General features: G+C 36.7%; 1 protein-coding gene across 1 annotated transcript in view; it reads left to right on the top strand.

Annotated features, from left to right (window-relative positions):
* Nucleotides 1-26901, top strand: part of LOC136858261 (fibrillin-2) — a 529944-nt gene that overhangs the window by 472469 nt on the left and 30574 nt on the right. Inside the window, exons 44-46 of the mRNA XM_067137663.2 lie at nucleotides 6522-6770; nucleotides 12980-13183; nucleotides 19033-19158. Coding sequence (XP_066993764.2) covers nucleotides 6522-6770; nucleotides 12980-13183; nucleotides 19033-19158 — 579 coding nt within the window. The remainder of the gene's footprint in view (nucleotides 1-6521; nucleotides 6771-12979; nucleotides 13184-19032; nucleotides 19159-26901) is intronic.

The raw sequence follows: 26901 nt of genomic DNA, 5'->3' as shown, positions 1-26901 counted from the left end.
CCTTTCTTTTTCCGTCCGAACGAAATGGGGGGGGGGGCTTTTGCCGGAGCTTTCTTGGGAGGGGCATGATCGGAAGGGCAGGTAGTAGAGGAAGAGATTGAATCCCGTGAGATAATAGAAACGGCTGGTGAGGGAGCTAAATCACCTGAAGCCTGTAACCGATCTTGGAGATAGTTTCAACAGATGGTCTACATGAATGTTAGATACGTTATTTTCTTCTATGGGATTGATTTCTGATACATCGGAAGCAGTTGAATAATGTGCAAATTAGCAGGTAGAAAAACATCTGATCCGCTGTGTCCACCCCATGCATGTTTTCGTTATATTCTGCTACGGTTACCGGTTTTAGTTTCTTCCTGCCAAATTTAGACTGTGTTTCAACCGTCTCAGCAGATGCATTGTTGAAATCATACTTATCGTTGGTATGTCATTGTCAGCGCAAAATAAAAAAGTCTCTGCCTCCTCATTTTCACTATCACTAGAATCTAGTTTCAGAATGAGATCATCACCCTAATCTTCAGCTTGCAATAATTTGGTCACTTGCTCAAGAGATATAAATTCTTTACTTGACATATCCACTCGTTACATTACTCAGTGCCACTTGATTTTCAACTGCGCAGATAAGAGAACTCCAGACTAGCACATGTTTACTTAGATCACAAAGCCCACAACGCGGGAAATTACCCGTAAGCGGTAGTAAAAATATTAATCTGCCCATTATCTACCGGCAAACTGATATACTGCGTCATCTAACATACTTTTAAATGTACAAATTTGGGGAGAATTCAAATCTGACCAAGGTCGGATATGGTATTTTACACACATGAAACCTAATATGGCCATGGTCGGATACGGGAGTGAATGTGTTAAAGTTATACAGATTATACATGCTTCACTACTCCTTTTTTCATTGGTACATAAATTATTTCATTACAATATTTTTTACCACATTGGAAAGGCAACTCAATCCTAGGATAGTAATACTTTGTGTCCTGATTTGTATTATATACCAGCACATCAGAGTCCTAAAGCAAAACTCAAAATCATCATTTGTCAATCATTCGTTAGTCATAGGACACAAATTATTTTTGTTGCTAGTCGCACTAACACAAAGAGGGTCCGTGCAAGATGAGAAAGGGCTAGGACTTAAAAGGTAGCAGCCATGGCCTTAATTAATGCAATTTCCCTGATGTGAAAATGAAAAACCATCTTTAGGATTGTCGATGATGAGATTCAAACCTCTCATCTCTAGAATACAAGCTCACATGACCTGAACCACGTAACCAACTCATTCGGTGGACACAGATGTGCAGATATGAATACAAGCATGGAAACTCTCGGTTTTATTGAATCATTTGTAATATTGGGCAAATAACCTGTTGATCATAAATAAATAAATAAATCTATCTATCTAACATCAGGCCTATTGGACCTTGAACATACTAAGAACTCCATGAAATATATACATCCACTGTATCTCAAAGCACCAATGTTCTCATTAAACAGATATAATTCATATCCACATGCTATAAAACCACTTTACACAGAAATGCTTAACTGCAATATTGGTAAGAGACACTAGATATAAAGAGTTTCTATCCCAGGAGTCAGTTGCTGTTCCATTGTGAGATCCAAAGTGAAAAGTGGAATCAATGCTTACTTGGCCCTCGTTTTTATACTTTTGAAGTCTGCAATATCTATGCTCCTCCATCAGTTGCCAGTCTATGCACTTCTTTATATACTTGGAGATAAGAAGATATGTTTATGTTTATTCATAGCTTCAGCAACCATTCTTTGAACCTGGTGATATCTGTTGTCATGCAGAACTTTTCTGTATGGATAGGCACCAAAAATATTTTTGAGTCCTGTCACAACAACAGCAGCAGAGAATATTATTTATGGATGATGATGTACTTTTCTTTTTCAAGTGTCCGTCTCTGTAGCGTAACGGTTAGTGCTATTAGCTGCCGTCCTCGGGGGTCCGGGTTCGATTCCCGGTTCTGCCAGAAATTTAAGAATGGCAGGAGGGCTGGTATGTGGTTGAAATGGTACATGCAGCTCACCTCCAATGGGGGTGTGCCTGAAAAGAGCTGCGCCACCTCGGGATGAGGAAACGAGTTTACTTACTTACTAACTCTTTTTCAAGTACATCAAATTTTTTCTTAATACTAGTTCAAGATTCAGGGTAGACTACTAGTCACTTCTGAAAGATTAAGAAATATGTATTTGTTTTCAAAAAACCAAAGAGGTGTTAAAATCACTGTGGAATTTTATAGAAATCTACTAATCCATTAAGGTAAAGGAAATGAGAGGAATAAATTCTGAGGAAGTAAATGTCAGGAGAAGAAGGTATGTTATCTGGAGGATAAAGGATTAACATTAACAACCTCAGATGTGTTACCAGGATGATTGCCTCCAGACTAGAAAGGATCATTAGGAAGCCAGTGGCAGTCAGCAGGGAACATAGCCTAACAATGAATACAGCCCGGAAAAGTTATGAAAGTTGATTGAACAAACAACAACTCACCTCATATTAAGAGAATGGTTAACTTTGTATATTTAAGTTCATTTACAAACAATGAAGGAAACTACACGGAAGAAATTAAGTGAAAGATAGCTAGAGGAAGTGAACTAAAATTTGGAAAGACCCAAGTTTTGTAAAGAATATGAAGGCAATACTGGCCAAAATAATGATTTTTTTCCTATTATGACATATAAGCTTTGACAGCCAGAGAAGGACAGAACCATAAAATGATGGGTATAAAGGTGTATCCTGAAAGTATCTTGAAAGGTACATTGGACCAATAAGATCAGATAGAAAATACTGCTATTAGCAGATGTGATCTGGAGAAAGAACAAGAAAGAAGTGCAACAACAACTAGATGTACTGAAAAAAAAAATTGAAGAGTATGGCATGAAAATCAATACAGATAAAAGCAAGACTATGTGGTGATGTCAAAAGGGGAAAGACAAGGAAAGGGCACTGCGAAAATTGGAAGTCAGAGTCTGGAAATTGTGGACAGCTTTTAACACCTAAGAAGTGAATTAATGCAAAATGCTAGGGTGGACATGGAGATTAGCAGGAGGCCACAGCAGGGCAATACATTCTACCAAAATATAAGAAAACTTGTTTGGAGCACAGAAGTACCAAGGCAAGGTAAAGAGATAATGTACATAATGTACGATATACCCATACTGACATAGACAGCTGAGACTTGGACTTTGACTAGCAGGAAAGAGAGTATAATTCAAGCCAGTGAGATGAAATTCCTAAGAAGTATGCTAGTTGCTTTACGTCGCACCGACACAGATAGGTCTTATGGCGACAATGGGACAGGGAAGAGCTAGGAGTGGGAAGGAAGCGGCCGTGGCCTTAATTAAGGTACAGCCCCGGCATTTGCCTCGTGTGAAAATGGGAAACCATGGAAAACCATTTTCAGGGCTGCCGACAGTGGGGTTTGAACCTACTATCTCCCAAATACTGGATACTGGCCGCACTTAAGCGACTGCAGCTATCGAGCTCGGTATGATAGGAAAGACAGAGTGAGAAATGAAGATATTAGGAAGGAAGTTGGGATAGGAAAGCTAAATGAGAAAATTGAAAATAAACTAAGATGGTTTGGACATGTAAAGAGGATAGAGAAGAATAGAATTCCAAAACAGATGCTGGAGGCAAAGTGTGAGGGCAAGAGAGCAAGAGTAAGACCTAGAACAAGGTTGATTAAATCAGTGAAAAGCAGCATAAGAAGACGAAATTTAGACTGGGACAAGATTGAGGAAGAGGAATGGTGGAAGGAAAGAGGAAGATGGAGAAGTGCCCAAAAGGGGAAATGATGATGATGATGATGACAAAGACTTCTAACATATATAAAACAATCCTATCTCTGTCTCTTTTGACACAGTCGGAAGATAAGGAGATATTATCATTGAGGAAGGAGTGTGCAAATAAACCTACCTGAATGTGCAATTTTAAAATATGCTCTTGTGACCAGACTGTGATGTCATACTCATAAAAGTTATATGACATCAAGGAAGATTGCAGAAATACATAGGATTACCCAGTCGCTTCTATAAAGTTGTGTTTTTTAACTGAGCAAAGTACACCTTCTAGTCATTAAAGTATGAAGTAGTACTTATGGTGACAGTTCTTTCTTCATGTCCTGTATTTTTTTTTTTTATATAGTTCTTTATTTCATACTTGTACTGGATAGTCAAGGAAAATAGGCAAAACTCATTTGCATTGCTAACAATAGTTGTGTTCAATTCCCTCCATAGATGTCCATGTGATTCAGTCCTAAAAGAATATGAATAGTTTAAACAATTCAATCTTTTAGTTTTGAATGTGTTGCTCCTTTGATTCTGACTGTCTGTTATAGTCCTTTTGAAATCCTGGCAACTCTTAGTCTGGCTATAATGTGTTACTATTGAGAAAATAAAAGAACCATTCTATTCTTCAGGTTTCAATGGATGTAGTAAGGTTCAAGTGTCATTACAAATCTGCAGCTGCAACAAATTTATGATTGTGCATAAAATACCTTCAAAAATGAGGATCATGTTCTGGATGTTATATGGCATTATAACACACAGCTCAAAGTGGAAATTGCAACACTGGGAAGGGGACTAAAAAGCTACAACTGAGCATGCAGAACAGTGATAATAACCAATTTGTCTCTGCTTATGTTTGGGCAAAAGTCAGTAAGGGATAAGATCCTCACTAGGTGCAATATAGTGCTGAATTCTTCACAGCATAGAGTCAGTAAGGTTTTGGATCACCTTGTGTAGAATTGTGGCTCTACTTGCTGCACTTCAAGGGTGATTTGTACTGCAGATTGGGGCAGCTGAAGAGAGTTTTCAGTCATCTACCCATCATATCCCATACATGTTCAGTACAGGCTTAGATCTGGGGATCTGATAGACCATTATAAAGTTGTGATATTATAGAGAGTTTTGCTGGAAATACACACAATATGAGCACAGGAGTTGTCCTACTAAAGCATTCCATTGCAATGTTTGCCATCAGACAGGACAACCATTGTATTCCATACACTCTCAATGTACTGTCGAGCAATCATATTGCCCTCAACAATTACAAATTGAAAATTCCCCTAACTATAATTCCTGGTTGGTCCCTTATATCACTACATATCATTACATATTGTACTGTAGAAACTTATGGGCAAATATAATCTACTCTTACACAGACCACTAATGTCACCTGTTCTAGCCTTCTCAAACTGAGACACTTGTTCATAATTCGTTCTTCTCTGTCACTGAAATATGTTTGACAAAGTATCACTTCATAAACTGCAAGTCAAGAAAGCTACACTGTGTTCTGTATAGCAGAAGTGGTCTACCCTTGACAAATTATATGTATAAGTAAGTTATGTAGTCCATTTTCTATAGAGTCCACTGATCAAACTAGTTGATAACATTGACCTAGCTTTTACAGAATAGCTCAACTTGTACATAAAGTGAAACTTCAGCCATTCTGTTTTGTACATGAATAGATTAACCATGATTTAGACAATTAATACAGTATTTAATTCATTTGTTTGACTGGCCACTGTAAGGTGGTAAATTGTCAAAATAAAAATTGATCCTACTCTCATCCTTTTGTCTAAAATTTGAGTTCAATTCCAGCTATGCCTAATTGCATTTTAGTTCACAAGTTTGATTGGCCACTGTAAGGTGGTAAATTGTCAAAATAAAAATTGATCCTACTCTCATCCTTTTGTCTAAAATTTGATTTCAATTCCAGCTATGCCTAATTGCATTTTAGTTCACAAGTTTGATTGGCCACTGTAAGGTGGTAAATTGCCAAAATAAAAATTGATCCTACTCTCATCCTTTTGTCTTTAAAATTTTAGTTCAATTCCAGCTATGCCTAATTGCATTTTAAGGTACTTAAAAATAAAATCATTTGATATTCCAGCATGTTAAGAAAAAAGAGATTCAGAACAAATTTTCACCATAAAAGGAGTATTTTTCTTAAAGTATGTATTAAGCATTCTCAAATTTTCACATTTTGGATTACTTTGCAGCATCATTGTTCTTGTTGATGTTGTTGGCATCTTAGTTCACTCTCTCATGTAATTAGATCTAGTGGCCTGTTACTCTCTCTTGCTCTTCTCAGATATATTTGATCTCTTGGGGCATAAGTGATAATGTGTTTAGGTATAGAGTATAGCCACAGTTCATCCTGTTGGTATGTTGTTTCCACTGTGAATTGTACTAAGTAGGCCTAGTCATTATTATTACTATGAAACTATTCTTCTACCAGTATTTTCTGTTTAGCTTTACTCCAAATAAATCTACATTTTCTGGTATATAACCTAAAGGCAAGAGACATTAACTCATACTGAATGGTAATTTTAATATTTGTATTGTAAATTGCTGTCACAAACATTATGCTTTAATATGTGATTACTATTTTTTTCTTTCTAGTAAGTTTGTTACATAAAATGTTAATGTAAATATATTTGTGAGACAGAATTATGAATGCTGTATACTGCATATTGCAGATGTTGATGAGTGCATTACACCAGCAAATAACTGCAAATTCATGTGTAAGAACTTGATTGGCACATTCATATGCATATGTCCAGAAGGCTATCAGCAGATTGGCATGAAAGATGATTGCCGTGATATTAATGAATGTGCCATTAACCCTGGCATCTGCAAGAATGGTAACTGTGTCAACCTTCAAGGCAGTTATCGTTGTGACTGTTATGAAGGATTTGAACCAAACCATGACCGGAAGCAGTGCATTGGTAAGTCTCAGTTTTATTTAATGATGGTTTAATTCTTCACTTGTATTCCTTTGATGGGAGTGGAATCATAAAATAATAAAGAGACTGGTTTAAATTACAAGTTTAGGTATCAAAGACTGCATTCAAAAAATTATATGATGTTCAAGTATTGTTATTAGTGGCTTGTTCAACGCATTCTGGGAGAAATTACATATGAGACAATCTTTTGAAATCACTGTGTATCCATGTGTGTACCAATGTGAGCTCATTCTACTCATTTTTAGAAGTTTGTTGCAGCTTTTATGGTAAGTAAACTTGTATTGTACTTGTCGAGGTTTGGTGCAGCTTTTTCAGGCACACCTCCAATTGAGGTGAGCTATATGCACCATTTTTAACCACACACCAACTCTCCTGCTGATCTTAAATCTCGAATGGTACAGGGAACCAAATCTAGGCTTCCGACGATGGCAGCTAATAACACCAACCGTTACACAACGGAGAACATTTTGTAGGGTGAAATTACTACTTACCAACATCTATTCAACAAAATACAAAGGTTGAGCCATAGAAGGTTATGATCAAGATTACTAGAACTAAGAACTGAAGGTGAAATAGTTTTGAATAACAAAATATATCCTTTGGCTTGCTGAATGCAGAATAATAACTGGGTAACAAAGTTGGCATACCTCAGTGATATGCTCAACATTTCATACCAACAAGCTTCAATTACCATATATACTCGCATAATTTTACCGCCTCTTTTTACTTCTTTTCTACCTCAAAATCGGGGAGGAAAAATTATGAGAATCTAAATTAAAAATGGAAATGAAAAGTCAAACATAATTACGTTACTTAAGTTACAAAATTTATTTAGGCCTAAAATAGTACAAAATAATCAAAATATGTATAACACAATTTTAATAAAAAATCAAAGGCAATAATATGCTCCCTAGCAATAATTATACAGAAACCGTCGTCTTGTAATGTCACACGAGAATTCACAAAAGATAGGAGCTAGATACCTGTAAAATTGCATAAGCTAATATAAATTTCACTTTAAAGAAATAGACTTAACATGTTATTCATTGTCGCTTTCTTCGCTATTTCCCCTAAAGAGAATCTGTGTGTCACAAGGAGGGAGACAGTGTCCATTGACTTGCTGGCAACAAAACTCTCATTCTATGAGAACATGCCAGTTAGTCTGTTTGTTCAGTGTACGCATTACGCTTATAAGCTATAAATTTCATTTTCGTTCTGTTTTGAAGTGCAATTATGTATAAGAAATAAATAGCTCCTACCTTTTCAATACACTATATCAAGTAAATAATATTACATCAGTCTTGGGTCTAGTTTCAGCCACTTAGTGGCCAACTTCAGCCAAATAAAAATTAAACAGATTATGTGATAACTAAAACATATGTATATAGACAAAGACAATGTTGCAGGAATAATTATAACATTAACATTTATTTCTTATAATTATGATCTTGTCATAATACGATGTCTTTAAGTTGACTTAGGACCTCAGGCAAAGAAGTAAATCTAGAAATGATAGCCAGAATTAGGAATGAATAAACATACAGAAAAGAAATTAAAAAGGAGGAAAATTATTTATGAGACTCACCTCTATCATGAAATAGTATATCCAATGTCTGATGTAGAACAAGTACTGACTTGCTTGAGGAAGCAGGCAACGTAAACAAACGAGTAGACAGGGAGAGGAGGGGAGGGGATAAAGAAGGGAGAGGAAGGGAAAGGAGGGAAAAAAAGACTCCTGCTGAGAGGGGAATTTAAAGAGATTATAAAAGAAAGAATTCTTTTTATCTGAGACATGATTATTACTTGGCTGAAGATGGCCACTAAGTGGCTGAAACTATTCCGAAGACTGATGTAATATTATTTAACTTGATATATTGTATTGAAAGGGTGGACTCTTTTGTCCATCTATTTCTTATACGCATTATGCTGATAGTTTAGGCTTCCAAGTCATCTTTAATTAAACAGTGGTTATAGGAGTTTCCTCATTTCACACTGAATGGTAAAATTATATTCTATGACATTTGCAGCAAAGAGTTGACTGAAATATGTTTTATATTTCCCCCTAAAGAGTTATTGCCAATTTAGGGAAATAAAGATGGTATTTTCATTGATAAATGCTTATTAAAATATGTAAAATTGAAGCCACCTAAAATATATTTTAGAACATAAATTTTCATATTTTAGAGCCTCTTTTGGGCACATAAAATAACATTTTTAGCACCTAAAAATCCAAGGTCTAGTCATCGTGAATAATAAAATACTCGCACTCTTTAGGCTTGAATACTTAAACATTAATAAATGCTGTAACCTTAAGCACAATCAAAGAAAAAAGCAAATGCAGTGACAATTTGTGGAAAATAAACATTCAAATGGCAGTGCTCTCTTTTGGTCATCAGACAGAGTAGAGCGATAAATCTGTGACTGCTCAGTTAGTTAGGCCCTGAACAATCAATGCACATTCTATTCCAAATTTGCTCTAATGTTTTCGCATTTTTAACACAAATTCTTCTCTAAAAATCTATCTTATTATGTCTGTAATTCAAGACTAATCTGATGACTGTACTTGGTCATTGACATGCCCACTGCTCGCCCCACTATCATTTACAAACTGTGATAAACAAACACTAGTACCGCCTCTCCCAAGAGCGATCATATTTTGAATAAGTTATATGCACATACTAGCAAGGTACCCGTGCTTTGCTACAGTATTATCATGAAATTTATAATTGAATGCTTAATGTTTTATATATAATCTGCCAAAATTTGCAATCTAACTCGTTTTCTGAGAGAATCCACCAAAATTCGTGATCTGACTCAATTTCTGATATATTACGGCAAAGTTCCTCCCATTTTTCAATCTTTCTTTCCAACAATTGATTTTGTACTTCCTAGGATAGTTCCAGGTACTTTACCTGGTCAGTTGGTTCCCTAAATCTTTGCCATCTTTTCCTCTAAGCATTTTTAATATGGTTCAAATCCTTGAGGAGATCCGGCGTGGTGTCGTCTTGGGTGCCTTGGCAGTATGGAACCCGCGGCCGGACTGCAATTGTAGTCATTACCCGGCTAGGACCCATTTCTAGCACGGTCCGCACATTTGGATGACAGCCCAGAACATTAGTATTATTTTATTATTATTATTATTATTATTATTATTATTATTATTATTATTATTATTATTATTATTGATGTTATGGACCCCACAGCAAGATGCAAGACCGCTACTTGGCGGTAAATTACATCTGCAGCCATTGTCATTGCTGACAATGTGACCAGCACCATCGTCGCACGTAGGCAAGCACGCAAGATTTCTGGCGACACGAATGTTATACTGCCATTCATTATTGACCTTAGAGGTGAACAATTGCATGGTCAATATCATTCCTATCGTTTATTTCAAAAGTGTTTAAATTTTTATTTATATGCCAGGAGAATCTACTGTAATCTAAGAACGTTCTCCAAAAGGCAAAGATGGTTCTTGATAACAAACCCAGGAAAGATTAAAAATGATCAGTTTATGATCAGAATAAGTATGTTATGAACAGTAAAATCAATTGGTCTCAACTCCTTTTTCACCCCACCGCCGTTAAGTTGCTTTATCCCCACCCCCCCAAAAAAAAAAGCGTGTTTGTTTATGTTTAAAGAAGATTCCAAATACCAATGTTCACGTCTGTTACCTTCAGTTCTGAGATATAAATATCCCCATAAAAAGAATTCACATTTTTTCACTTCCTTTCACACTCCCCCCCCCCCCAAGTGGATTTTTCGGCAAAAGTACTTGTTTGTTTAATAGTAAAGGATCTCTAACATCTTCAGTTTTTGAGATATGTGTCCTCAAAAGGAATTCAACTCCTTTTCACCCCCACCCCTTAAGATGATTTTCCCCCAAAACGCTTTTTCCTTTGGTTTTAAAGGAGATCCAAATACCAATTTTCACGTCTGTAACAACTTTAGTTTTTTTTTAGATGTAAGTATCCTCATACAATTATTCAATTAATTATTCAACTCCTTCACCTCCCCCGCCCCCTCATTGGATTTTCCGAGAATACGTGTTTCTTTAATTTTAAAACAAATTCCAAATACCAATTTTCACGTCTGCAGAATCTTTAGTTTTTGAGATAATAGTATCCTCATACAAATAATTCAACTAATTTTTCAATTCCCCCCCCCCCCCATTTAAGTGGATTTCTGAAAACAAAAAATACGTATTTCCTTATTTTTAAAGAAGATTCCAAATACCAAATTTCTCGTCTGTAACATCTTCAGCTTTTGAGATATCAGTATCCCAATTAAAAGAATTCAACCCCATTTTCAGTCACTTTTACCCCTCCACCCAAGTGGATTTTCAGAAAACAAAAAGGACACATTTATTTATTTTTAATAGAGATAAAAATACTATTTTTCACTTCGGTAACATGTTAAGTTTTTGAGATATATTGTAGAAATGCTCATTTTAAAATTTCACCCCCTTTTTAGTTCCCCATAAGCATAGTATCCAAAAACAAATCACCTATGTTTCTTTACTTTTATAGGAGATTCAAATACCAATTTTTATGACTGTAACATTTTACGTTCACCCCAAATTGTCACTCCTGTTTAACCCCCATTAATTGGATTTTCCAAAAACAAAAAAATACGTGTTTCTTTATTTTCAAAGTAGATTCCAAATACCAATTTTTAGGTCTGTAATATCTTCTGTTTCTGAGATATAAGTATCCTCATTTAAGGCAATCAACCCCTTCTTCACCCTTTTTTACCCCTCCTATTGGGATTTACCAAAAACAAAAAATTAGTGTTTCTTTATTTTTAAAGGGGATTCTAAATACCAATTTTTACATCTATAAACTTTAAAAGTTTTGTTTTATATATATATATATATATACTCATTTTAAAAATTCACCCCCCCCCCAATTGGATTTTCTAAAAACAAAAAATACATGTTTCTTTATTTTTAAAGGAGATCCCAAATACCAATTTTCAGGTCTGTAATATCTCCAGTTTCTGAGATATAAGTATCCTCATTAAAGGTATTCAACCCCTTTTTCACCCTTTCTATTGAGATTTTCCAAAAATGAAAAAAATGTGTTTCTTTATTTTTAAAGGAGATTCTAAATACCAGTTTTTACATCTGTAAACTTTTAAAGTTTTTAGATATAGATACACTCATTTTAAAAATTCACCCCCCTTTTCACCCTGCCATTAATTGGATTTTCCAAAAACAAAAAAAAATATGTGTTTGTTTTTTAAAGAAGATCCCAAATACCAATTTTCAGGTCTGTAAAATCTTTGTTTCTGAGATATAAATATCCTCATTAAAATCATTCAACTCATTTTCCCCCCTTTTTCACTCCTCCTATTGGGATTTTCAAAAAACAAAAAATATGTGTTTCCTTATTTTTAAGGGAGATTCTAAATACCAATTTTTACATTTGTAAACCTTTTAAGTTTTGAAATATAGATACACTCATTTTTAAATTTAACCTCCCGTTTCACCTTCTTAGCGACGGAATATCCAAAAATCCTCCCTTAGCAAGCACCTACATTGTACTATAAATGTATCCTCAAAATTTAATTTCATTATGTCCAGTAGTTTTGGCTTGGCGATGATGAATCAGTCAGTCAGGACATGTTATTTTATATATATAGATTATACAGAACAACTATCTAGCTGTTTTGTGTTGTTCCATCTTTACCTCTAGATGTAACCTTGAGTTGCCAGTGCAATTTTGTTGCTTAATATAGATGTCTTTCAAATATTTCCTTAAACTAAAGACTGAAAAGTTTAAAGGCAAAAATAAATGTAAACATGCTCAAAATAGGTGGGAGAGCACTGTAAATAGGAGAGAGATCACTGATCCCTCTCTGTTCCACTAGAAATTAGGCACTGTTTACTGTGAAGTTGTTGACAAACTAAAAGAAAGATTTTTTGATGTATTATTGCAACAATGTATCTTGAAAAGTTTGTCACTTTGTTCTATTTCTTGGAAATGGAAGGTTATAGACAGGAACAGTTTGCATACATGTGAGCTTTATATAAGCACTGATCCTTCCTCTGAGCGTTACATATGGAAAAGAAGATCACTTCCCTTTCATTGTATTCCCTTTGCTATTAGATACTAAATCCTTACTTTATATTAATGTTTTCTATTAATATAAAATCTATTCTGCAATAGATTAAATTTGTAAAATTTCAGATCGCAGATTAGGCTTCTGCTTTCGCCAGCTTATGGGTGGACGATGCTCTAGCCGTACAGATGGCCTCCTGTCAGTCACTAAAGCTGATTGTTGCTGTACTATGGGACAAGCCTGGGGTCCCAGATGTGAGCCTTGTCCTTCACGCAATTCTGAAGATTACACAAACCTTTGTTTGGAGCTGGGTTATTCTGTTGATGGGCATGGTAAGTCTCATTCATAATATATTATACTTGGATATACTGTGTGTATAAAATAAACTTTAACAGAGTGAAAAAACCTCAGAGTAAATTTACACCAGTAGGTTATATTTTCACTTGTTCATATAGGCCACCTTTAATGAACAACATAAAATAACAACTTAGTGAGGAAACAACAACTAATACTACTACTACTGTACTACTATTTCGTGTGGCTATTTCTAGCCTGGTGCAGCCCTTGCAAGGCAGACCCTCGGACAAGAGTGGGCGGCATCTGCCGCATATAGGAGATGGGGATGGGACAAATGGTTACTTTCCAGTATCATATTCCTGTGTATCCACTACACTTCAGTATTAGGTTGGAGTTGTTGTTTGTCCAACCCTTGTCCCGTTTCCCTATGGGGTCGGGTATGAGGTGAGATGAATCTGTAGTGGCGGGTTTTTATGACCGGATGCCCTTTCTGACGTCAACCTCATCAGAGTAGTTAATGAGATGAAATGAATGATGTGATATATGATAGTAGGGAGAGGGTAAAATCTGGTGCCGGCACATAGCCTACTCCTGTCGAATAGCACCAAGGGGGTCTGCTCAAGGCTTAACATCCCCATCCGACGGACAAGTTTGCAATGTTCGAAACCTTCATTTATAAAAAGCGCTGTAACTGCTAGGTAGCTCTGTGTATTCCTAGATGTCCAAGTGTCAGTAGTTAAACTGACACTGGGACCCGACATTACAAAGTATGTTGATGAACGAGTGTCATATACACTCACAATTGTGAATCTCAGTTCAATACGGGAAAATGAAGTTTTTAACTTATAATGTCATATACACTTCAGATGCTGCTGGAATGAGAGATGAGGAAATAGTCCTATCAGGCAAGAAGTAAACAGAGATTAATCCAGTACTTGTTTTGCTTTTTACGTTGCACTGGCACAGACTGATCTTACAGTGACGGTGGAATAGGATAGGACAAGACTAGGATGGAATCGACTGTAGCCTTAACTGAGAAACAGCTCTCACTCTGTAAATTAAGTATAAAAGGCACCAAAATCTTTGTCTTTCTCCATAGAAAGAAGGTTGTGAGCATGCAGTAATCAATTGTGTAAGTGGCTTGTCCAGAATCCTTTTCTGTATATCACTCTGTTTCTTTTGTACTGGTAAAATCTATGATAACAGCTGTTGCTGCACTGCCTCACAGGTGCAATCGATGATGAAGTTTCAGGAGGCACAGATACATGTGGTGTAACTTGCAATGGCTTTTCTGGGGCTGATATTTGAGTACTATGTACATTATCAGAACTACATGAACCAGTAGAACTTAAAAAAAAGTATTATTATTATTATTATTATTATTATTATTATTATTATTATTATTATTATTATTATTATTGGTACCTTCTTTCAACACATTTCTAAAGAAACCATTTTGCTGCAATTGAATTTTTCTCCACATAAATTGTATCAAATCTTTTGTTCATTGTCCAGAACACGGAGTGAAACAAGAGATGCAAAGTAGGATGATCATGCATAACTGTTTTGAGGAACTACGCTACTGTATGTATTACCGCCAGCCTAATACAAAGCACCTTGAATAACTAAAGAATATCTGTAACTGGCCAGCAAGTAACAGAGTAGGAATATGAGAATTGCCTCTAAACTGTTACAAAATTATCGCTCATACCTGCCAATGGAAGCAAAGGATACTATGTACAAGATGTATTACATACCCATAACAACTTACGGAGCAGAAACTTGGACAATGACAAAGAAGGATGAGAGTCGAATACAGGCGGCTGAAATGAAATTCTTGAGGAGTATGATACAGAAGAGTAGAAGAGACAAAATAAGGAATGAGAAAATCCGGGAAGAAATTGGAGTGGAAAAAATGAATGATAGAATAGAGAAGAGCCGACTAAGATGGTTTGGGCACATAAAGCGAATGAGCGACAAAAGAATGCCAAAAAAGGTGATGGAAATGCAAATCCAAGGAAGGAGAGGCCGTGGACGACCATGATTGAGATGGAAGGATACCATCCAATGCAGCATTATAGAAAGAAACCTGGACTGGGACACAGTGTTGGAGGAGGAGTGGTGGAAAGATCGAAGAAAGTGGAGAGGAACCATATTTGCCCCTAACCGGCTACAGCTGGATAAAGGGAAATGATGATGATGATGATGACCTGCGCAGGAGTGCATGCTTAGCGAGCTGCTATACTTTCTAATATCAATTAGCCATTCAGAAATTCCCTACCCTTCCCTTGGTTTTGCTGAGACAGTTACTTTTGTTTTAGGGTCTCTGGTGGAACGTATGGTAATTTTTCTGGACCAGCTTACTGTGATGAAATAGGATAAATTATCATGTTAGGATATGCAAATCCCATCTCCAAAAGGAGACTGCGTGTAACTGTAGTGGAGGATAGTGTTGTGTGTGAATTGCAGGGATGTTAGGGACAGTTCAAACACCCAGTCCCTGAACCAATGGAATTAACCATTTAAGATTAAAATCTCCAACTCGGCTAGGAATCGAACCCAGAGACCTAGGGCCTTTTGAACCAAAGAGCACTATTGTTATAATTCAGCCAATGAGCCAGATACTACTACTACTACTACTACTGCTACTACTACTACTACTACTGCTACTACTACTACTACTACTATTACTACTATTATTATTACTACCATCCTAACTGGGCTGAGTGAACCCCAATGCAGCCCTCAATCCAAAAAACCTTTGGATGGGCTTGAACCCAGCACCTCCGGATAAGAGGCAGACACATTACCCTGATACCACATGTGAATTCAGTTGCTTAGACTTGGTAAGAGTCTGCTGGTAGGAGGATAGATCATTGGAAGTGGAACAGATCTTTCTGCTTTATTTGACTAGGCTGTATGATAGAGAGTAGTTTGCATAGTAGAAATTAGAACTACTCTAGAATAAGTATTATTGATAGCTGGTAGGTTTAATATAATGCAGAAATCATTGTAGAGGAAGATAATGTTGAAGCTGGAAATGTGTCACCAGAAGTTTATTGCAGGGAATAGGGTTTGAAACAGTCAAAGAATGGGATCTTTCTAGATATCCTTCTTTATGGCTATCATGGAGGTGACAAATGACATCCTGATTAATACTGTTCATGCACATTCTGACTGCCTATGCAATTGTCAGCCAAGGGGTTTATTACTAATGTCAAAGAAGCAGTTAGACAGCATTCAGTCTTGTCCAGTACTTTCTCAGTCGAGAAGTCTAGGGATCATACTGGTATTGGAAGCTTCCAAATACACTCATTTGCAAAAAGAATTGCGCACCATGAAGGAGTTGTCATATGTCTGCAAAACTTAGCATGCAGTTACACCTCAAGCAGATAGTTAAATGAGTGGAATAGTGATGTGATTAGTTGAACAGTCTTGCCACCAGAGGCCATGAAAATGCTGCCATCCATGGCCTATATAAAACCCCATAGCGGTCATTCATACTTAGTAGAAAGCTGCTACTGGTTGTGGAAAGATCGGTGGTCACTTGACATGTCTCCAGGAATAAAAGAAGTTTTGGCCCCATTTATCGGAGTATAAGAGGATGGATGATCATACTGACAAATCACCTGTCACAAGGCCATTGTGGTCAGGCTGCAGTGGATGCGTACGGGAATGCACGTGTCAGGTGGGCTCAGGACACCCTCGACTGATCACCATGAGACAGGATCTTTAGATCCTCCGACAAGCACGAGTAGATCAACGTGTAGCACCATCATTACAGGCCCATGTGTCTGCCCAGAATATTTCCAGGTGCTTGGTTTAAAGAAATTTAGTATGGCACACATTACATGTCCTGTCATTGACATCAATGGACTGTCGTCTCCATTTACAGTGGTGTCATGAATGGCAAACCTGGACTGCTATGGACTGGAAGCGAGTTGTCTCTAGTGACAAATTCAAGTTCTCTTTGTTTAGTAATGGTGGCCGTATTCATATCTGGAGGCTATGGCACTACACACTCTCCCCACAGCTGGTGTGCCAGTCTAGGGGCCATTGCATACGGCAGTCGGCCACCCCCAGTAGTGATACAAGGGATGTTGACAGGACAGTGAGATATATGCAGGACATACTATAACAAGTTCAAGAATGGGTTTCCAAGAAACATTTTTCAGCAGGATAATACTCTTATATAATAGGAATTAATTGAGGGATGTTCCACCATTCAACACAATAATTAATACATAACATTTATTAAGTGAAAACTGGTTTCGATTCCATTGGAATCATCATCATTTCACAGTAAATAAATAAATCAAAGGATCTTCTTAACAATCAACATGAAAACTGCCTTTAAATACATTTAAAATAGTTGACATGGGTTATATGACATAAAACATAATGTTATGTATTAATTATTGTGTTGAATGGTGCAACATCCCTTAATTAATTCCTACTATATAAGTTATATATCTGATACCTTACTACAGGGGTAACACTAAACAAGGCACAGACACAGTTAAAAGGGAGGGTAAGAGCACAATACACAATATAAGTAAACACTACACACTCTGAAAAACAGTAGCTAGCATACACAGATCTCCAACAAAACAAGTACGTAACTATCAGTAGGGCCAACTAGTGAACGACAATAAGGGAAGATGGAAGGGCTGGGAACCTACCAAAGGCATGGACATGGCTTAGATAGCGGATTCCGAAATGAATCACCGTGATCCTTAGTTTTAAAAATATTATTTACAAGAATATCAACACAGAAATGAAAACCATAACTTATGATAGGATAATACTTGCCGCACAGAACAAGGATATCACAGGAATACCTCCACATTTCTGTGGCCTGCCCGATCATCAGATTTATTGCCCATCAAACATGTCTGGGATTACCTGGTGTGCCAACTTCAGCAATCTTCTTTTATTCTATCAAGTCATTTTCCCATGATGAAAAGACAAATATAGAGAAAAATTGAACATACCCAACTTTTGACTTTTGTATACCTAATCCAAGATAAAAATATGAGTAAACATTTTGAAACACACAGATAAAATTGTTATTTTATTCATATCAACAGTTAGCATCTCACAATGCTGGTAATAATTGACATTCATCTTGAAGTCCTATCATACAACTTCTCTTGCAATCCAATATTTACCTGAAAAGTGTATACTTTTGTCTCCTTTGTGTTAGTCCAATTTGACCATAAAATTAGAAAATAAATCTCTAGTAACAATTTCTTCTACTCTTCTCAGTTTAGCAATGATTTGCTCTTCAGTGACTTATGTACTTTCTGTTGCTTCACGTTCCATTTAAACTTAAACTGTCAGTGATGATGCAGGGCCGGGCTGAGTGGCTCAGACAGTTGAGGCGCTGGCCTTCTGACCCCAACTTGGCAGGTTTGATCCTGGCTCAGTCCAGTGGTATTTGAAGGTGCTCAAATACGTCAGCCTCCTGTTGGTAGATGTACTGGCATGTAAAAAAAACTCCTGCGGGACTAAATTCCAGCACCTCAGCATCTGCAAAAACCATAAAAATAGTTAGTGGGACATAAAAACAATAACATTATTATTATTATTATTATTATTATTATTACTGATGATGCAGGGTACCCTCTGGTATTGTATTTTATACTAAGATAGTCATGCTACAAAAATTAGCTTTGAAATACTAGCAGTTAAGTGTAAGAAAAGGCCCAGAGCCCTAACTTTACCACTTATCAAGGCACAAATAAATATATGAATAGTTCATATCGTGCTTTTTCTTAACAATAGTTTCGTTAACTTTATTTGAAAATGTCTTCACTTTGTGTTCATAATGATCTCTGACTTCAAGTTATGGAGAGTAATGAAAGCATTATTGTGTTTTCAGATATTGATGAATGTGTTACAATACCTGATCTTTGCCGCAATGGTCGCTGCATTAATACCTTGGGATCCTACCGATGTATCTGTAACAAGGGGTATAAACCAGATCATTCTGGCACTCGTTGTCATGGTAAGTATTCAAATTATGTCTTATATTTGGGGATATTTTCCTCTTATGCAGTTATGAAAATATTTTTAAACTCTCAGGCTGACTTTAATTTATTAGACCGAGATAAAACTTCTTTATATATTCTGGCTTTAAATTTATTTTTTAAATTTTTTTTTTTGCTTTACGCCAGACCAACACAGATAGGTCTTATGGAGACGATGGGACAGGAAAGGCGTAGGAATAGGAAGGAAGTGGCCGTGGCCTTAATTAAGGTACAGCCCCAGCATTTGTCTGGTGTGAAAATGCGAAACCACGGAAAACCATCTTCAGGGCTGCTGACAATGGGATTCGAACCCACTATCTCCCGGATGTGAGCTCACAGCTGTGCGCCCCAAACCGCACAGCCAACTCGCCCGGTATATATTATGCCAAATGCCATATGGATACATTGCTTCCTCCATCAACAAGCTTTGGCAGCAAAAAGAATGTCATATCAATTACAAGAAGTTCTTAACATTGCCATTAAAATGATTAACTTCACTAAAAGTCAGCCACTACAAACTCAACTGTTTGCTTCATTCTGTGAAGAAATGGGAGCATTACACAAAGAGGTTGGCTTTTGTGCAGCAAAGTGTTAGCCAGACTGTTTGAACCAAGATCTGAAACACTCTTGTTTTCTGAATTTGCCAGTTATGAGCTCATCAGCTCTTAGGAATCCTTCTTGATTTTTGCAACTAGCCTACTTAGCCAACATGTTTGCTCAACTCAGTGAGCTAAATGCTGGGTTACAAGGGAGGAACAAAAGAATCTTGCATGCAGAAGATAAAGTGAATGCCTTCATTAGAAAAATTTTAAATAGAGATTCTGCTGCTTTCCCATGACTATCTGAGTTTATTGATTCAATGTCAGAATTTGGTGAAGAATTAGTCAATTTAAAATTATTACCAAACTGAATTACCTGTGAGAATTTATGAATCACTACAAGACTACATTCCGCCAACTAATAATTTAGACCTGCAATTGATAGACCAACCCTTTAATGAAACAGCTGTTGAAACTTCTGATGTAGGTGCAAAGTTACAGGAAAATTTAATTGAGCTTTCTTGAGATTAATATTCAAAGCTGATTTTTCAGAAGGAAGTTGTGGAACAATTTGGACTATCCAGAAGAACAGAATACCTTGATCTGGCATCTTCCAAGCTGACAATGTTTATACCTTTCTGCACCTCATACGCCTGCAAAATTGGATTTTTATCGATGGTGAACATTCAGACTAAATCTAGGAATAGGCCTCAGTTAGAATCTGACATAATAATGTGTGTAACTAACATACAAGCAGACTTTGAATGATTAATCAATAGCAATGAGGATCATATTTCTCACATCAATCAATCAATCAATCAATCAATCAATCAATCAATAACCACTGATCTGCATTTAGGACTGTCACCCAGGTGGCAGGATTCTCTGTCATTTCTTTATCTAGTCTTTTCTTAAATAATTTCAAAGAACATGGAAATTGATCGAATATCACCCTTGGTAAATTATTCCAATCCCTAACTCCTCTTCCTATAAGCAAATATTTGCCCCAGTTTGTGCTCTTGAATTCAAATTTATCTTCATATTGTGATCTTTCCTAATATTAAAAACACTCAACCTTATTCATCTACTAATCTCATTTCACACCCTCTCTCTACTGACAGCTCGGCACATACCACTTGGGCAAACAGCTCGTCTCTTTACTCTCAAGCCTTCCCAGCCAAAAGTTTGAAACATTTCTGTAACAATACTCCTTTGTCAGAAATCACCCACAATAAATTGTTCTGCTTTTCTTTGGATTTTTTCCAGTTCTAGAATCATAATTCTAGTGGGGGTCCGATACTCTGGAAACCACTGGTCTTACCAGTGACTTTTATGCCCTCTCCTTTACATCCTTACTGCAACAACAAAATACCCTCAAAACCACATGAAGAAATTTGTAATCATTTTCAATACTGCAAAGGTAATCCCAAAAATAAAGTCTCCTATTTTGTTATAAATACATAGACCTGTTTATTTGTACAATGGTTTACATCATTTTACAGCTTGAACATTTAGCTATTTTACTACATAATCACTATTTTGGTTGATGCATTTTTGTAGACGCTGTGACAGTTTTTGTATGCCCATGTCATACCAGCTCACCACCATGCTGTTCAGGAAGTTGTGAACCTCATCTTTCACCTCGTCATCGGTGCTGAATCGCTTTCCAGCCAAATGTTCTTTCAACTTAGGGAACAAGTGATAGTCACTGGGTGACAACTAGGGACTATACGGTGGGTGGGTGATGATGTTCCACTGAAACTGTTGCAGGAGAGCAACTGTTTGCCGGGCGATGTGCGGGCGAGTGATGTCATGGAGAATGTTTACGCCCTTGCTCAACATTCCTCTTCTCCGGTTCTGAATAGCCCGTCTGAGTTTTTTCAGGGCCTCACAGTACCTCTCAGCATTAATTGTGGCCCCAGCGGGCATGAAGTCGACCAACAATACCCCTTTTCGATCCCAAAATACAGTTGTCATGACTTTACCGGCAGACTGTTTTTGCTTGGTCTCAGGTGTAAAGTGGAATGCCCAGGTTTTGTCACCCATGACAATTGAGTCCAAAAAGTTGTCCTGTTTGGCTGCAAAGCATTGGAGAAATGTGCGGGAAGAATCAACTCGTTGCCGCATGTGGTCTTCAGTCAGCATGCGTGGCACCCATCTTGCGCACATCTTCCGGTATTTCAACTGTTCCGTTAAAATTGTGTGAGCGGCACTTTGGGAAACTTTGGGAACCAAAGTGCAGAGATCATCCAGTGTGATCCGCCGATCTTCACGCATGATTTGCTCAACCTTCACGACTGTCTCGACGGAAATTGATGGTCTCCTGCTCCTTTGTTCGTCGTGAATTTCAGTCCGACCGGCTGCAAACTCTCTACACCACTTACGAACATTTTTGACATCCATGCACGACTCACCATACACTTCCGTCAATTGGCGATGGCTTTCAATCGGTTCAGTACCTTTTGCGTTCAAAAACCGAATAACTGCGCGCACTTCACACTTGGCGGTAACATCCAACGGGAGCTCCATTCTCAACAATACAATACGAGAAGCAGAGGTAAAGTGAATGTCAAACCACCTCACACAAGCAACACAGCTGGACTTCTCTCCTAAAGTCTAAAGGATTTCAACACACTTCACAAACCGTTACACTTACACCCAGAATCCAGTTGAACTCCTCTTCAGACTACACGGGAATAACTTCAAAACTTCACAAACCAGACAACATACAGCATGTTTAAATGGAGATGGTATAATCTGTTATTTAAATGAGACTTGATCAAGTATTCTCTACCAGCAATCTTGCCATCTAACTGGCAGCTCACTTAAAATTTTAATAGAGATTCTCATTTCTTTAAAAAAGTGATCTTGATCTACAGAAGATTTTGGCTATCCCAAAAACCATATGAGCTGAACGTGTTTGATCTCCTAAATATGCAAAAAAAAAATGTGTAAATGTTGTGATTCCAATAGACTTCAATTGCCGTCCCCTTATCGGCATTACGAGTTTTTATATTATCTCCACTGAATGTGGACATGAGTAGGTTCCCATTAGAACTCTTAGACAAGATTGGCCAGTTCATTTACAAATGTACCATATGTTCTTGTACATAGTATAAAATGTTGTAAAAAATAGTTTTAAGAATAGTTTTAGTACTTGACCTTGCAAGCAGCCTGCACGTGTTGGACCTGGCAAGCATGAGTCGTCAGTCTGAATCTCAGCTGTTAACATGGTGAGACAGTTATCACATCGTATTTTTGTATGTAAAAGTTCTGGTTTCATCTTAATGGTCGTGTGAACCGTCATTACTCTCGCTATTGGTATCCAGAAAATCCTAATGGTGTTTATGAAGTCCCTCAGTATAATAGGAAGATTGGTGTTTGGTGTGCTGTTTGTGCAAGACAAATAACTGGACCTATTTTTTTGAGATGACAGTAAATGCACAGAAGTACCAAGATGACATTTGGACGTTGTTCTTACATCAGTTAACGGAATAAGTAAAATTGCATGGGTGGTTTCTGCTCATACAGCAGAAAATTCCTTCTTACAATCTCAGAAGTGTTTACAGCGTGATCAATGCTGGTTTATTTCTCCCTCGTTCTCCAGATCTAACAGTGTGTGATTTTTACTTGTGGAGTAAACTGAAAGAAAAGGTGTATCGAACAAATCCTCACACATTGGAGGAAGTAAAATAAAACATTATGAATGAAATAACAAACACTGTAGTGGCAGAACTCATTCACGTCAGCCAGAATGTAGTTAACAGATACAATGCCTGTATAACCCAGGAAGGACGACACTTCCAGCTTCTTTTATAAAGTAAGATTTCATATAAGATTGTATACATGCTTAAAGCAGGGCGGCCAAGCGCGACATAAGTTCGGCTGAGGCAGCTGCCGCAGCGCAGAGTACTAACACTGTACGTTCAGTCTGAGTTTATCAAATCAAATCAAAATCTCTTTATTTGCAAATGAGGTGTCTACCTCGGTGGCAAATGGTACACTAAAATACATTATTGTCAAGCACTAAATTTTAAATTAACAAGAGAAGAAATTTTTTTTTCTAGAATACAATAATATACAATTTAAGCTAACAATTTTTTTCTATTAAACAAACAGATCATCCTCAATAAATTTATATTGTTTACAAAACTCTACTTATAATATCTCCTATACTTACAAACATAGTCAACTCATATACAGTATGTGGAATTACTTCAAATAATACTATGCAGCTGGTATAAGATTAAAATTTACATTACATTTATTTACTTCTTTTTTACCCATTTTGGAACCTAAGTAGCATAACGACCTGCTGCGTCTTAACCAGAGCCCCCTTTTGCCACCACTTTTCAGAGTTCCTGAAGGGCCTTCACAGCTACCGTAGCGGTCCCAGGGCCCTCGAAGTCCCCAATGTACTTCACCCCTACAGGCAGTACCCTACTTTGGCTGTCCAAACTTCATGGACCAGGGGATTGAATTAATTTTTTTTTAACACACTTTTTTTTTTTTTTACAATAGCCTGCACTGGTCGAATGCCCTCTAACATTTCATTTATTTTCCCTGTTGCTGTTTATTCTCTTCTTGTATACCTGTACAGATTTTGGAAAAGGATCAAACACTACCCCTGGTAAACTGTTCCACTCCTTCACACCCTTCCCAATGAATGAAAATTTACCCCAGTCACTTCTGCTAAAATTCCTTCTAATTTTATACTTGTGGTCAGTTCTGCCAATATAATTATTTTCCAACTGAAACCTCTCACAGATTTCTCCCCATGCTTCTTCTCCTGTATAGGCTCTATATAATCCTATAAGTCTAGTTTTCTCCCTTCTCTTAAAGTTTCCCACCCAAGTTCCTCTAACATTTCTGATACACTACTGTTTCTCCTGAAATCCCCTGTTACAAATCTTGCTGCTTTCCTCTGCACACTATCTATTTCTTTTATTAGGTATTCTTGGTGAGGATCCCTATTCCAATAATGGACGAACCATACTTAAGTAACTTTTTTCTTTTAATTCTTTGTTGCATCCTTTAAGTAGCCTCATTATGACATGTAACGATCTGTATGCTTTCCCAACAATGTCATCAATATGACCCTTCCAGTGCAAATTACTTTCAAATCTCACACCTAAGCATTTGCACTTGCCATCTTTTGCGATAACTACCTCATCCAAAGTATATTCAAATTCAGTTTTAAAGCTCCTGTTTGTAAATGTTGTAACAGTTGATTTGCCTCCATTAACCTTCATATTATTTTCTTCAACCCACTGTTGGATACTTTCAAGGTCCCTTTGTAATTCTGAACAATCTTCAATGTTGTTTATTTCCCTATAAACAATTATATCATCTGCATACAATCTTATTTTTGATGTTATATTGTTCCCTAAATCATTTGTGTATATTAAGAAAAGTAACGGACCGATTACACTACCCTGTGCAATTCCCTTCCAAACTTTCTCTTCCTGTGATATATTATTTCCTACTTTGACTTTCTGAACCCTTGAATTTAGATTCTTATCCCACGTATAACCCTTACGTCCAATCCTATTCCCTCCAATTTCTTTAATAATATTCCATGTTCCACTCTATCAAAGGCTTTGGAAAGATCTGTGGCTATGCAATCTAACTGGCCTCCTGAATCCAACTGATCTGATATGTCCTGTTGAAGTCCCACCACTTGTGCCTCACAAGAAAATTTCTATCTAAATCCATACTGGCTCCTCATGAACCAATTTTTATCATCACATATCCTTCTGATGTACTTCGATATTAAACTCTCCAGTATTTTACAAACTATACTGGTCAGGCTGATTGGTCTGTAGTTCTCTGGTTTCCTTTTATCACCCTTTCCTTCATAAATTGGTATTATTATAGATTCCTTCCATTCTTTTGGTATTACACTATTATTTATGACATAGTCAAAGAGAAATTTTAAATAAGGCACTATGTACCGCCCCATTGTCTTTAATACCTCCCCAGTAATTTGATCACTTCCTGCTGCTTTTCCTTGCTGAAGCAGTTGGATTTCTCTGAAAATATCTTCATTTGTGAATGAGAAGCTTCTTGTTTCCCTATGTGTCTCTCCCTCTCTATTTTCTGTTACTGTTTCCAACTCCTGACAATGTTCTACTGAATCTCTGAATTCCCTACTAAATAGATTTGCTTTCTCAGTATCTGTTGAATAGTGTTCACCCCCTTCTCCCACCTGTAGATGCTGAAATGCAATATCGCCTCAGATGTGCTAGTGCAGCATTTCAGCATTACCTTAAATGGGTCTTTGACAACCAAGACTTTTTTTTTGCTGTTGGCAAATAAATAATAATAATAATAATAATAATAATAATAATAATAATAATAATAATAATAATAATAATAATAATAATAATAATTCAACTAATATCACCCACCCTATTAATAATAATTTTCTGAACTGTCATCAAAATGTGCGGACCATGCTGGGAACGGGTCCTGACCAGGTAATGACTGTGAATGCAGTCCGGCTGCGGCTTCAGTACCGCCATGGCACCCAAGATGACAACACGCCGGATCTCCTCAAGGATTTGTCCATATTAAAAATGCTTATAGGAAAAGGTGGCAAAGATTTAGGAACCCAACTGACCGGGCGGAATACCTGGAGCTAGCACGGGAAGTACGAAATCGATTGCTGGAAAGAAAGATCGACGAATGGGAGGAACTTTGCCATCAGATTGTGAATTTTGGCGGATTATATAAAAAATGTTAAGCATTCAATTATAAATTTCAGTATAATACAGTAGCAAAGTCTGAATATATAATCAATCTGAACTTTTGTTATACATGTTACACATATCATTCATTAAACACTGAAATGACATTGTATAAAATAATCATGTAAAGTATCTGTAATTCATCCATTACAGATGATAATTCAATACAAAAATGTTGAAATATTAAACTTAAGACTTGTTTTTAATTTTTCTCAAAGGAGTAAATTCTTACTTTACCTGTAAACAAATATTTCATATTTAGCTACTGTAGTAAATGCTGTTGATATATTTCTTTGAAATGGTAAACATGAGAAATTTTTGGATAGTTGAATCTATGCACTATGACCATAATATACAAGGTGTGGAAAATATTTAACAAATCTGCTGAGAATGGACTTATAATTTTTCTAGCAGAATAGATGCACTGTGTAGT

The sequence above is a fragment of the Anabrus simplex genome, chromosome 1, assembly GCF_040414725.1.
Source record: "Anabrus simplex isolate iqAnaSimp1 chromosome 1, ASM4041472v1, whole genome shotgun sequence".
NCBI lineage: Eukaryota > Metazoa > Arthropoda > Insecta > Orthoptera > Tettigoniidae > Anabrus > Anabrus simplex.
This window is presented reverse-complemented; position numbering and strand designations above follow the sequence as displayed.